This window comes from Mustela lutreola, chromosome 12 (genome assembly GCF_030435805.1).
Source record: "Mustela lutreola isolate mMusLut2 chromosome 12, mMusLut2.pri, whole genome shotgun sequence".
Classification (NCBI taxonomy): domain Eukaryota; kingdom Metazoa; phylum Chordata; class Mammalia; order Carnivora; family Mustelidae; genus Mustela; species Mustela lutreola.
Window position 1 is genome coordinate 27337186 of NC_081301.1, and position 12821 is coordinate 27350006.

At 37.3% G+C, this 12821-nt stretch overlaps 1 protein-coding gene across 1 annotated transcript; it reads right to left on the minus strand.

Moving 5' to 3' along the window:
• Positions 1-1621: 1621 nt before the first annotated feature.
• Positions 1622-8170, minus strand: LOC131812487 (olfactory receptor 13D1-like). The gene is made up of 2 exons (XM_059142090.1): positions 7251-8170; position 1622 (listed from the first exon to the last, which is right to left on the minus strand). Coding segments are annotated over exons 1-2 (921 nt in total).
• Between the last annotated feature and the right edge of the window lie 4651 nt (positions 8171-12821).

The following is a 12821-nucleotide window of genomic DNA, read 5'->3' on the forward strand; positions in this document are numbered from 1 at the left end:
GATAATGATGAGGATATGACACTTGAATACTTGTGATTGATTTCCTTCGAATGCCACTTGTAGGACAGTGGTATTTAAACACATCTCCATATGTGTCCAGTTGTGAGACATATCACAAGTAATTTGAATTTCAATATAAAATACTCAACTTTGAAAATTATTTTGTTTCTAAATTTGGGTTCAGGATTATTCCATGCTTTCATGAAAGTGGAAATCAGGTGGTACTATAGTGGTCAGATGCATGTTTATCTTCTATTTATATTCCTTAGTTACAGCATATTCATCTGTTATATTATACAATTAGCAGGTTTATGAAATGCAACTAAATCCTTCCTCAGTGTAGCTTTTACAAAAATTTTTTGTTTCCCTAGCAAATCTCCTGTGGTCCTTACCTCAATTAAATCTAATGCATTTTTTGATTAAACTAAGTATCAAAATAGGTCACTGAGCAGCATCCCTAACATAGAGTTAGGATTCTTACTCTCTGTGTTCTCTCAGTGCCCTAGAGAATACTTACATCATGTTCTTGTAATTATTTATTTACTTGAATATGTGATACTCTATTGTGACTTGCCAGAGAACAGCTTTTATGTAATTCAACTCTAGATCTTCTGTGACTTGTAGTATACTCAATAAATGTTGAATGAATGAATGAATGAATAACTAATGTGGTATTGCCAGAATAATGATCCTTTTTTTGTTTTAAAGATTTTATTTATTTGACAGACAGAGATTACAAGTAGGCAGAGAGGCAGTCAGAGAGAGGAGGAAGCAGGCTCCCCGCTGAGCAGAGAACCCAATGTGGGGCTCGATCCCAGGACCCTGGGATCATGACCTGAGCCGAAGGCAGAGGCTTTAACCCACTGAGCCACTCAGGCGCCCCAATAATGATTCTTTTAAAGTACCCCTACCAAACAACCCTGGAGAGTTGGTAGAATGTAATTTTTATAATATATACAATGTATATTTTTATTCACTATTGCAGATAAACAAAGAGGAGTAAAATGGTCAAGGCAAACCTGACAGTCATTTCAAATTTTATTTTTCTGGGATTTTCCCACTACCCCAAAGTTGAGGTCATTGTATTTGTGCTGTGCTTGCTGATGTACTTGATCACCCTGCTGGGTAATGTAATTCTGATCTCCATCACTGTCCTGGATTCCCATCTACACAAACCCATGTACTTCTTCCTCAGCAACCTCTCCTTTTTAGACATCTGGTACACCTCTTCTGCTCTCACTCCAATGCTAGCAAACTTTGTTTCAGGAAAAAACACTATCTCATTCTCAGGATGTGCCATTCAGATGTACTTTTCTCTTGCCATGGGCTCCACTGAGTGTGTGCTCCTGTCCATGATGGCGTATGACCGGTATGTGGCCATCTGCAACCCCCTGAGGTACCCCATCATCATGAACAAGAGTGTCTGTGTGCGGATTGCAGCTGGCTCCTGGGTGACTGGCTGCCTCACTGCCCTGGTGGAAACAATGTTCGTGCTGCATCAGTCTCTCTGTGGAAAGAACATCATCAATCATTTCACTTGTGAAATTCTGGCTGTGTTGAAACTAATTTGTGTAGACACTTCCAGGGTGCAGTTAATCATGCTGGTGATCAGTGTACTTCTTCTTCCTATGCCGATGCTCCTCATTTGTATATCTTATGCATTCATTCTCTTCAACATTCTGAGAATCAGCTCAGTGGATGGTCGAAGCAAAGCCTTTTCAACATGTGCAGCCCACCTGACTGTGGTGGTTTTATTCTATGGGACAGCTCTCTCCATGTACCTGAAGCCCTCAGCTGTAGATTCACAGGAAATAGATAAATTTATCGCTTTGGTATATGCTGGATTAACCCCCATGTTGAATCCCATCATCTATAGTTTACGGAACAAAGAGGTAAAAGCAGCTGTGAAAAAATTGCTGATTAGGAACTCTCTTTGTGCTTTTTTAATCCCCAGCAGCAAATAATATCCATAAACACTAACCTGAGGTGTCATTTAGTGGTTAATGCACAACAGAACATTGGGATAATGGGGGAAGACACTAATTTTTAAAAAGCATTTATTTATCTATTTTAGAGAGCATGAGTGGGAGGGACAGAGGGAAAGGGTACAGTACAGAACCCAACATGGGGCTCGATCTCATGACCCTAAGATCATGATCTGCACTGAAACCAAAAGTTAGGTGCTCAACTGACTGTACCATCCAGGAAGATATTCATTTTAAATGAGATGTGTGATTTCCTAAGTTTTCTCCTTGACTGACTACTGAAATTAAAATAATTTAGGTACCTCTTACATAAGCATATCTGAAATCTTATGTAAATAGGTCTCATGATGACAAACATCAATTTTTATTTTAGGTTACAGAGTGTAAATGTAACTTTAAACATTAAGTTAGTGTATTGTTAGTATTCAAAAATATGGACATATAATATACAAATGTAATACCTATAGTAGACTTTTTAGCTAATTTATGATTAACCTCTGTTTTAGGTTGATTTGTGTCCCTCCAAAACTTATTTTGAAGCTTTAACCCCCAGTACCTCAGAGTGTATCTCTATTTGAAGGTATGGCCTTTCAAAAGGTGATAACGTTAAAATGAGACTGTCAGTGTGGGGCCTCATACAAGCTGAATTGTGTCATTGTAAGAAGAAATTTAGACACACATGGGTTCAGCAGGGATACTCACATACAGAGAAAAGGACATAGCAAGAAGGTGGCTATTTGCAAGCCAAGGAGAGGCTTCAGAAGAAATCAAATCTGCCAACATTTTGCTCTTGGACTTCTAGCCTCCAGAAGTATGAGCGAGTAAATTTCTATTGTTTAAGCAACCCATTCTGTGATATTTTGTTATGGAAGCCTTAGAAATCTAGTATAACCTCTTTTTCAGCATAGATAAATTTAATGGAAGTAATTGAATATTCCACAAAGTGTAAGTATGTTTTATATATGTGGATATATTTGTGCATGCAGATAGATGTGTGTGATATGAATGTCTATGTACAGATGGAAAAGGTTTGCACAAATATATCCTGAATAGAAATAGGGTAGGAGTGCTAGTCTGGAGAAAAAAATATCAGAGAGTTTAGTAGTTTGTTGTTGGTCTTAGAATGCTGACATTATTTTGTAAATTTAAAAAAGCTACAGGAGGTTTCATTGAAACTACTAGTACCCTTCCCTTTTTTATTGTGCTTTCCCCTGACACCTAGTTTCTTAAATCCAAGGGTATAAATGAACCCATCAGCACTTAGAAAATACATGATATGCATATTATAAGATATACAATACTCCCAAACCCACTAAAATGGTGTGAAATATTGAAGTACATGAATATATCTTATTATATAAACCACAATATACAAAGAATTAAAAACTATTTTAATTTAAATACAAATTTAATACAAATGCAGCATTTGTAGCATTTTTTTAAAATTTTTTATTTTTTATAAACATATATTTTTATCCCCAGGGGTACAGGTCTGTGAATCACCAGGTTTACACACTTCACAGCACTCACCAAAGCACATACCCTCCCCAATGTCCATAATCCCACCCCCTTCTCCCAAACCCCCTCCCCCCAGCAACCCTCAGTTTGTTTTGTGAGATTAAGAGTCACTTATGGTTTGTCTCCCTCCCAATCCCATCTTGTTTCATTTATTCTTCTCATTTTTATATACTTTCTGGACCAGATAAATAAACATGAGTTCAGTGGGCAAGACTTATTTGCTCATCATTAAGTTGTTGCCAGAGTCAATAAATTGTTGGATGGCTTGGATCCAGAAAGCAATGGGATGAACAAAATAGGATGAATATGGGCATTACAGGGTTGTAGGGCATATTTGATTTCTCAGATATGAATAAACAGTCATATCTGAGATGGGTCCATTGATCTAAGTAAAGATTTCAGATGCAGCCATTGACTGGATGAGAGGAGAAGCTTAAGGATAATGACTTCATGAAGATAGGGATGTAAGTTGGTTGACTAGTTCACTGTGCATTGATGGTCAGACTTCTAGGTGAAGACAGATTAGTGAAGTCGGGGCAAGAAGTCAGGACTAAAGCTGTACATACATTGGGAAGTCTTTTGCACAGAGGTGGAAATTGAGCCCTAGGTGATAATGATGTCATTTAGGGAGAAATTTAGGACAATTGTCTATAAAATGGTTGGCTTTGTTGTCCTATGATTGGCCAGAGCTGTGATAAAGGTGAAAGAATAAAACCCTTAGGATCTAGAGTAAAGAATTAGAATATTTTTTTGGTTTCTATACAAGCTTAGAGATCTTAGGTAATTTATTGAACATTCTAATCTAATTTCCTCTTCTATTAAATGGGAATAATTTATTTAATGTATTTATAATTATTTAAAAGTTAATATTTACTAATTCCAAAAGACCACCTGTCAATCAGCTACATTATAGGTGGTCAGATAGGGTGATATCACTTTGATACAGTTTTTGTTCATCTTTTTCTGGCTAGACTCTAGCTTCAGTGAGTTTGAATTTACCTGTGATTTCAAATGTATTGAGCAACATTTTGTTATTGTGTTACAAGTCTAGGCCTATCATTGTGGTAGTACTTATGGATATAAGCATAAAATTCCCTGTTATCTCTTTCTCTCTCTGACAATCTTAGCTAAGTCATTCCCTGTGTGGATGTCCTTTTGATTCTGTTTGGGTTCTGACAACCTGAATTGGGCCTCCCTTTCATGTTGCTATTTCACTTACTCAATCAGGATCTAAAACATCATGCTGGGCAGAACAAGCAAAGGTGCCCTCCTGAACACTGTTTCATTCCTGAACCCTTTGCTGGGTGGCCCTTGAGCATAGATGCTCTCCTTATCAGGCTGTGACACTGTACCAGGCAGCTCAACTATATATAATGTAGACATATGGTATGATATCACATAAAAAATAAAACTGCATACTATTATTCACTAGCAATTTCAAGGGGATTTTTTTAAAGGAAAATATTCAAAATGAAACTTGCTGCTGAAAAAGTGAAATTGTCAATATTAAGAAATATTTATCCAATTGATATGTATTTTTCTCAGCAATTTTTATTAGAGAATAATTATACATTGATACGATTTTGTCTTACCCGGCTCACATGACCTCTTCAGTTTATTTATCAATGTTTTATCTACTCTTATATTTCCATACATTTAAAATTAGCTGATACTTTATCAGAAACTTGAATTTGTTGCTTAGTCCGTGAAATAATGCATAAATTCAAGTTCCTTTACCTCACTGTATTATATCAAGTATTTAGACTATATTTTACTATTTTTTAAAAGATTTTATTTATTTATTTGACAGACAAGAGATCACAAGTAGGCAGAGAGGCAGGCAGAGAGAGAGGAAGGGAAGCAGGCTCCCCACTGAGCAGGGAGCCCGATGCGGGGCTCGATCCCAGGACCCCGGGATCATGACCTGAGCCAAAGTCAGAGGCTTAACCCACTGAGCCACCCAGGCGCCCATATATTTTACTATTCTTTAAAAATGTTAATTAATCCAGTACTTAATTATTACCTACTGTTTTGAATTTATTTGACATTAGACTTCATACAGAGAACAGTGAGTTCTGACATTGGGGAGATTTCAGAATCTAACAAATGATTTAGTATAAAAGGAAAATTACCATAGCAGAGGTAAAGTTCAAGGCAGCATAGAGGAGGGAATAACTAACTGAGAAAGTTTTGGAAGAATTTGCGGAAGATCAAACACTTGAATTGTCTTTAATGAGACTGCTAGGCTGAGAAAGAGAAATGTGATGATGGGGAAGAAGTGGCGTATACTTTTGTCTTTCGGTAGGAAAAGAACATGATTTGATTGGAGAACTAATAGCAAATGGAGCATAGCATTGTGCAAAGGGGATGGGACAAACAGGAGGTGGGAAAGAAGAGAGGGAAATAGGTACCTGAAAAATTAGGTTGGAGTCAGATCCAGTCCTTGGGTAAAACAAAAATCAGTAATAAACAAACAGACAAACAGAAAAACTCAAGTAGTTCTCTCAAAAAGGAGCTGAAAAATATGTTTTATTTATTCAGTAGGCAAATGTACAGTAGAGTTAACATGGTTTGATTTGGGATTTTTCAACTATATGATGGTATGAAAGTGATAATACATTCAGCAGAAACTGTACTTTGAAATTTGAATTTTGATCTTTTCCTGGGCTAGCAACATGAGAGCTCTTGATATTCTCTTGTTACACTAGGCAGTGGTCACGGCTTCCAGTCTGAGCCACATGATCACAGGGATAAACAACTGATATACTCAAAACCATTCTGAACCCATACAACCATTCTGTTTTTCTTTCTTTTTTTTTTTTAAGATTTTATTTATTTATTTGACAGAGAGAAATTACAAGTACACTGAGAGGCAGGCAGAGAGAGAGAGAAGGAAGCAGGCTCCCTGCTGAGCAGAGAGCCCGAGGTGGGACTCGATCCCATGACCCTGAGATCATGACCTGAGCCGAAGGCAGCGGCTTAACCCACTGAGCCACCCAGGCGCCCCCGACCATTCTGTTTTTCAATCTCAGTATAGTACTCACATAGTTTATTATTATAGAAAATGGTCAATATTTTATCATAAATAGGCTTTGTGTGAGATGGTTTTGAACAACTGTAAGTGTTCTGAATGCATTTAAGTTAGGCTAGGCTAAGCTATGCTGATCAGTAGATTATGTATATTAAATGCATTTTTAAAAAAGATTTCATTTATTTATTTGACAGAGAGATCACAAGTAGGCAGAGAGGTAGGCAGAGAGAGAGAGAGTGGAGGAAACAGGCTCCCTGCTGACCAGAGAGCTCAATGCGGGGCTCCATCCCAGGACCTTGGGACCATGACCTGAGCAGAAGGCAGAGGCTTTAATCCACTGAGCCACCCAGGTGCCCCTAAATACACTTCTAACTTATGATATTTTCAACTTTCAATGGATTTATTTGGGCTTAACTTCATCAGTTGAAGAAGATCCGTACTGGATTTTTTTTTTTTTTTTTTGAAAGGCTTATTTCTTAAAGCTTACTGTCACTTCTTATACCAGTTGTCTCTACATTTTTATAACAGTCATTTTCATAAAAAGGTGAAGCTAGATTATTATCTTGAAATTTTTTTCCAACTCCTAAATTCTGTGATTCTACATAAAATCTTTATTTCTCTTGTTCTGTTTATATTAAAAACCTTTGCCTCGAAGCTGTGAGCTTATTTTGTGCATGAACTCAAGGAGGTAAGTTTCTTATCCTTTCCTCCAGAACCAGTGTCTAGTCATCAATTTTCTCATAGCTCCATGCACCTCTGTATTCCTTAGGCTATAGATGATAGGATTGAGCATGGGAGTGACTACTCCATAGAACAGGGCTATCAATTTGTTAAAAGCAGAGTCTTTGGACTTTGGCTTCATATACATCAAGAGGATTGTCCCATAAAACATGGTCACTACTGTTAAGTGGGCTGAGCAGGTAGAAAAGGCCTTTTTTCTTCCTTCTGCTGAATTGATTCTTAGTACCGTAGAAAGGATGAAGACATAGGAGATACAAATTAACAGTAATGGAGAAAACAAAAATAATACATTGCCCAACATTATCGTAATCTCATTCAAGGAAATATCTGTACAAGCCAGCTTGACAAACGCCAGTATTTCACAAACAAAGTGATTAATGATATTTTTTCCACAGAAGGGCAACCGTATTGCAAGAATAGTTTCTGTCAGTGAATTGAGAAAGCCCAACCCCCAAGAGAGAGCTGCCATCTGAATACAAAGTGCCTTACTGATAATGATGGAGTATCTCAGCGGGTTACAGATGGCCACGTAACGGTCATATGCCATCACCGTGAGGAGCACACACTCTGCGGACCCCATAGTGTAGGAAACAGACATCTGAACCACACATCTAGTGAAGGAGATGGTTTTTTTCTGTGACAGGAAGTGTATCAACATTGAGGGGATAAAGGTGGATGTGTACCAAATGTCTAGGAAGGAAAGATTACCAAGGAAGAAGTACATGGGCATATGGAGGCGGGAATCCAGAAGAGTTAGGATGATCAAGGTGCTGTTTCCCAGCAGGATCACCAGGTACATCATCAAGCATATCACGAAAAGGAGCTTTTCTACTCTTGGGTACTCAGAAAGTCCCTGTAGAATGAACTCAATCTCAGTCCAATTCATCCTGTCCATTTTACTTTTTTATACCTGGAGTAATCCAGAAGAGAAAATTGCGTGTGAGTTTAACAAATCTGTACATATTACTGTATGCAGTAAGAGATCACCGGAGGAGGCCAACAAGCATGTCAGCACTAGTGGACTGGTGGTAGTAGCTGTGAGTTTAGCTTTTCAAATTTATCTCAGGTTCATGAGAGAGAGGATTCAAGATGTGTAATAACTACCTTGATAGCTTATTAAAAATACAGGTTTTTGTGTTCCGTTTCCTGAGATTGTGACGTACAGTTCTGAGGCAGGGGAGAGCTATTTAGATTTTTAACAAACATCCCCTTATTTCTAATTCATTGGACCCACAGACCCCACTTTGAATATCATTATTTGGAGATCATTAATCTCCATATCATCAATGAATAACATCATTGGAGAAAGTGTGCCTAAGTCTATTAAAAATACCTATATAAAAATATATGTTTATAAAAAATAAAAAATTAATAAAAATAAATAAATAAATAAAAATAAAAAAAAAAAAACCTATATATTTGATTTTATTTCATGGCAGTCCTTAACAATGCCATCGGTTTAAGGCTTTATAATTTATAAATATGTTTGTACATATTACTCATTTTATTACCACTGTAATTATCTGAGGAAAATGAAATTCACAGAGGTAGAATGTGTATAAAAACACAGTGGGTGAGCACCTATTCAAATCTGCATTTTCTGACTTTACATCACTTGCTCTTTTTAAACAATAGGCTATTGCCCTCTCCAAATTATATAAATTGTCTAAAGAGTGGGAATCAGACATCTTCTCCAATAATGTTCTCCAGAGGGGCGCCTGGGTGGCTCAGTTGGTTAAGTGTCTGCCTTCAGCTCAGGTCATGATCCCAGAGTCCTGGGATGGAGCATCTCTTTGGGCTCCTTGCTCAGCAGGGAGCCTGATTTTCCCTTTCTCTCTCTGTGCCACACCACCTGCTTGTGTGCACTTTCTCTCTCTCTCTCTCATGCTCTCTCAAGTAAATAAATAAAATCTTAAAAAAATAATGTTCTCCAGATGATTCCAATGTACAATGTGGAAGTAAACCACCTTTCTAGTGGAGTGCCTCTAAATTTAGTATACAGATGAATCATATGGGGAATCTTTTTTGTTTGTTTGCTTGTTATTTTTTTAAAAGATTTTATTCATTTATTTGACAGAGAGACACAGCAAGAGAGGGAACACAAGCAGGGGGAGTGGGAGGAGAAGCAGGGTTCCTGCAAAGTAGGGAGCCTGATGTGGGACTCTATCCCAAGACCCTGAGATCATGACTGGAGCCGAAGGCAGACTCTTAATGACTGAGCCACCCAGGCGCCCACATGGGGAATCTTTGTAAAGGATTCTGAATCAGTGGGTCTGAAGCAGACTTTAAAATCTGAATTTATAATGATACTGTTATGCTGAAAATAAATAAATGAAAAAAATCTGAATTTATTAATGTGTTCCCAGATGCTGCTGCTGCTGCTGACTATGGAACTCACACAAATAGCAATGTTTTTTAGAACATCTCTCTCCAGTACTATTGCAGAGTGCCCCTATTGCTTCCATTGTATATAAGACATTAACTGAATAGTAGAAAATGAAAAACTGAACACTTTCTGAGATTTGGAGTTGAGGTATCTCTGTGTGTTTTGCAGCCAGTTTTGTGTTCTTTAGATTTTAGGTATACAAGCAACCAGGTTGCATACAAAAGAGGCTGCTTTTTATTTCTGTCCATGATAAAGTCATTTCTCTTCCACTTGTTGAGTTTGCAATTAAGGTCAGTATGTTCCAAAAAAGGATTTTGAGGTCAGCTCTAGTATCTGAGTTGTGCATAATAGAGCATGGAGCAAATAAATGTAATTTGAAAGAAATTTAAGGAGTAGATATTACTAGATGAACTTTTTTAATAGTGAATAAATCAAAGAACATAATTTGGAAACACCTTTTCATTCCCAAGGTATTCTACCAAACTTTAAAATATCCCTGGAGTGTGGCACCTGGATGGCTCAGATGATTATGTGTCAGACTCTTGATTTCAGCTTGGGTCATTATCTCAGGGTTATGGGATCGAGCCCCACATCGTCAGCTCTTTGTTCTGCAGGAAATCTGCTTAAGATTATCTCCTTCTCCCTTTGTCCCTCTCCACCCATGTTCTCTCTCTTTCTCTCAAATAAATCTGTAAAAAAGTATCCCTCAAGGGAAAGAAAAGAATTGATCCAGATGTTTCTACTTAGTGTTTCTAAATAAGGCTGGTATTTCTGGTATAGGGTTTCTGGTATAGGGTTTGCCATTTTTCTCTGTGATAGTGCTTTGCCAACAGGTTTTGCTGCTTTCTATGACAACTCTAGTTTATAATGGAGAGGCATATTAATCAGCAAATACTATGTTTATATGTCTATTGACTATGGAAAGGAGTGCTCTCCTCCAGTTCAAGATGCATCATACTTTGTAGGCATACATTACAAAGAGGGTAGGAAGGGTTGAGTTGGGCAGGATATACTTTTATTTGGTATTAAGATTGGAATTTGATTGACTGTAGATATATATATATTAACCTACTCTGAATGTGAAAATGAAATTCTGTTAGAGGCTTTGAAGGACCATCAGTTGTCTGGGGTTTGTTGTTTCAGGAAATTTTGTGAATCATGTCAAATATTCTCTTTTCTTTTCTAGGAACAAGTTGATTCCTATTTAGAAATTACTGGCAGGGGTGCCTGGGTGGCTCAGTGGTTAAAGCCTCTGCCTTCAGCTCAGGTCATGATCCCAGAGTCCTGGGATCGAGCCCCACATGGGGCTCTCTGCTCAGCAGGGAGCCTGCTTCCTCCTCTATTTCTGCCTGCTTCTCTGCCTACTTGTGATCTCCGTATGTCAAATAAATAAATAAAATCTTTTTAAAAATTACAATGTCGAAAACAGAACTGCCCTATGACCCAGCAATTGCACTATTGGGTATTTACCCTAAAGATACAAACGTAGTGATCCAAAGGGGCACGTGTACTCGAATGTTTATAGCAGCAATGTCCACAATAGCCAAACTATGGAAAGAACCTAGATGTCCATCAACAGATGAATGGATCAAGAAGATGTGGTATATATACACAATGGAATACTATGCAGCCATCAAAAGAAATGAAATCTTGCCATTTGCGACAACATGGATGGAACTAGAGTGTGTCATGCTTAGCGAAATAAGTCAAGCGGAGAAAGACAACTATCATATGATCTCCCTGATATGAGGAAGTGGTGATGCAACATGGGGGCTTAAGTGGGTACGAGAAGAATAAATGAAAGAAGATGGGATTGGGAGGGAGACAAACCATAAGTGACTCTTAATCTCACAAAACAAACTGAGGGTGATTCACAGACCTGTACCCCTGGGGATAAAAATATATGTTAATAAAAATTAAAAAAAAAAAAACGAAAAAAAAATTACAAAAAAAAAAATTACTGGCAGGAAGTAATGATGGTGTGTATTTAGTATCTTGACAGTTCACAGATAGTTGCTATTAAAAAAAAATTCACTTGCAGACATTTATAAGAGAAACTGCCAATCTGCTTTAAGCTTTCAAATCCTGGTGGGAGAAAGCATAATGGACAATAGAGAGGAAATTACTTTCATTACTCTTGCAATGTTAGTCTGACATTTTAGAAGCAATCAACAAACCCTCTTATTTAATAGCATTGTGACTGAATTTTTTTCTTTATTTTAGCTTACTTCACTACATGGGTTCCTTGGAGGGGCGCCTGAGTGGCTGAGTGGCTTTAAATGGGTTCCTGGGAACAAGGGAATGAAGGTTTTTAAGATTATTGATAGTTTCTTTCCATGCAAAATATATATTGGATAATTCCATTTTTACTAAATCATTGCCATTATTGAATATTATCTTTTGAAACATTTTTCATTCTTGGTTATTGCTGTGGGAATTGTTAAATAATCATAGCATACTAATTTGATGGGCCATTATGTACTTACTGACATGACATTTGTGAGGAATTTGTATTAAAACAAAAATGATGTTTAAATTATGTTAAAAGGATTAAGTGAAACAGAAACAAAACAATAGCAGTTTTTGAAAACTGAAACCTAAACCAAGATAACCTAAACAGAATAGAAAGGCTGGAAAGAAATACCCAAAACATTAATGGTTATCTTAGGGGCCTTTTTTCTACTTTGCTGAATTATCCAAAATTCTAAAATAGAAATATATAAAGAAAAAAATTATTATTAATTTTTAAAAGATTTTATTTATTTAGTTGACAGAGAGAGAGAAAGAGATCACAAGGAGGCAGAGAGAGAGGGGGAGTTAGGCTCCCTGCCAAGCAGAGAGCCCGATTCGGGCCCTGATCCCAGAACCCCGAGATCATGACCTGAGCTAAAGGCAGAGGCTTAACCCACTGAGCCACCCAGGCGTCCAAGAAAAAATATTATTAAAAAAGAGGAAAACACTGAAGCCGGTTTCAGTTATGTTAGGAAAAATGAATTCAGAATAAAAAAAAATTAAAGCAATTTAAGTAGTACGGTGATTATCTTAAATGTCTAGAAACTACACTTTGCAGCTGAACTGTAGAGGTGTGTCTAGGCAGTTATTGGTAAGAACCTACTATTTCTGGTGGAAGAGAGCATTTATAATCCCTACTCTCAAAATC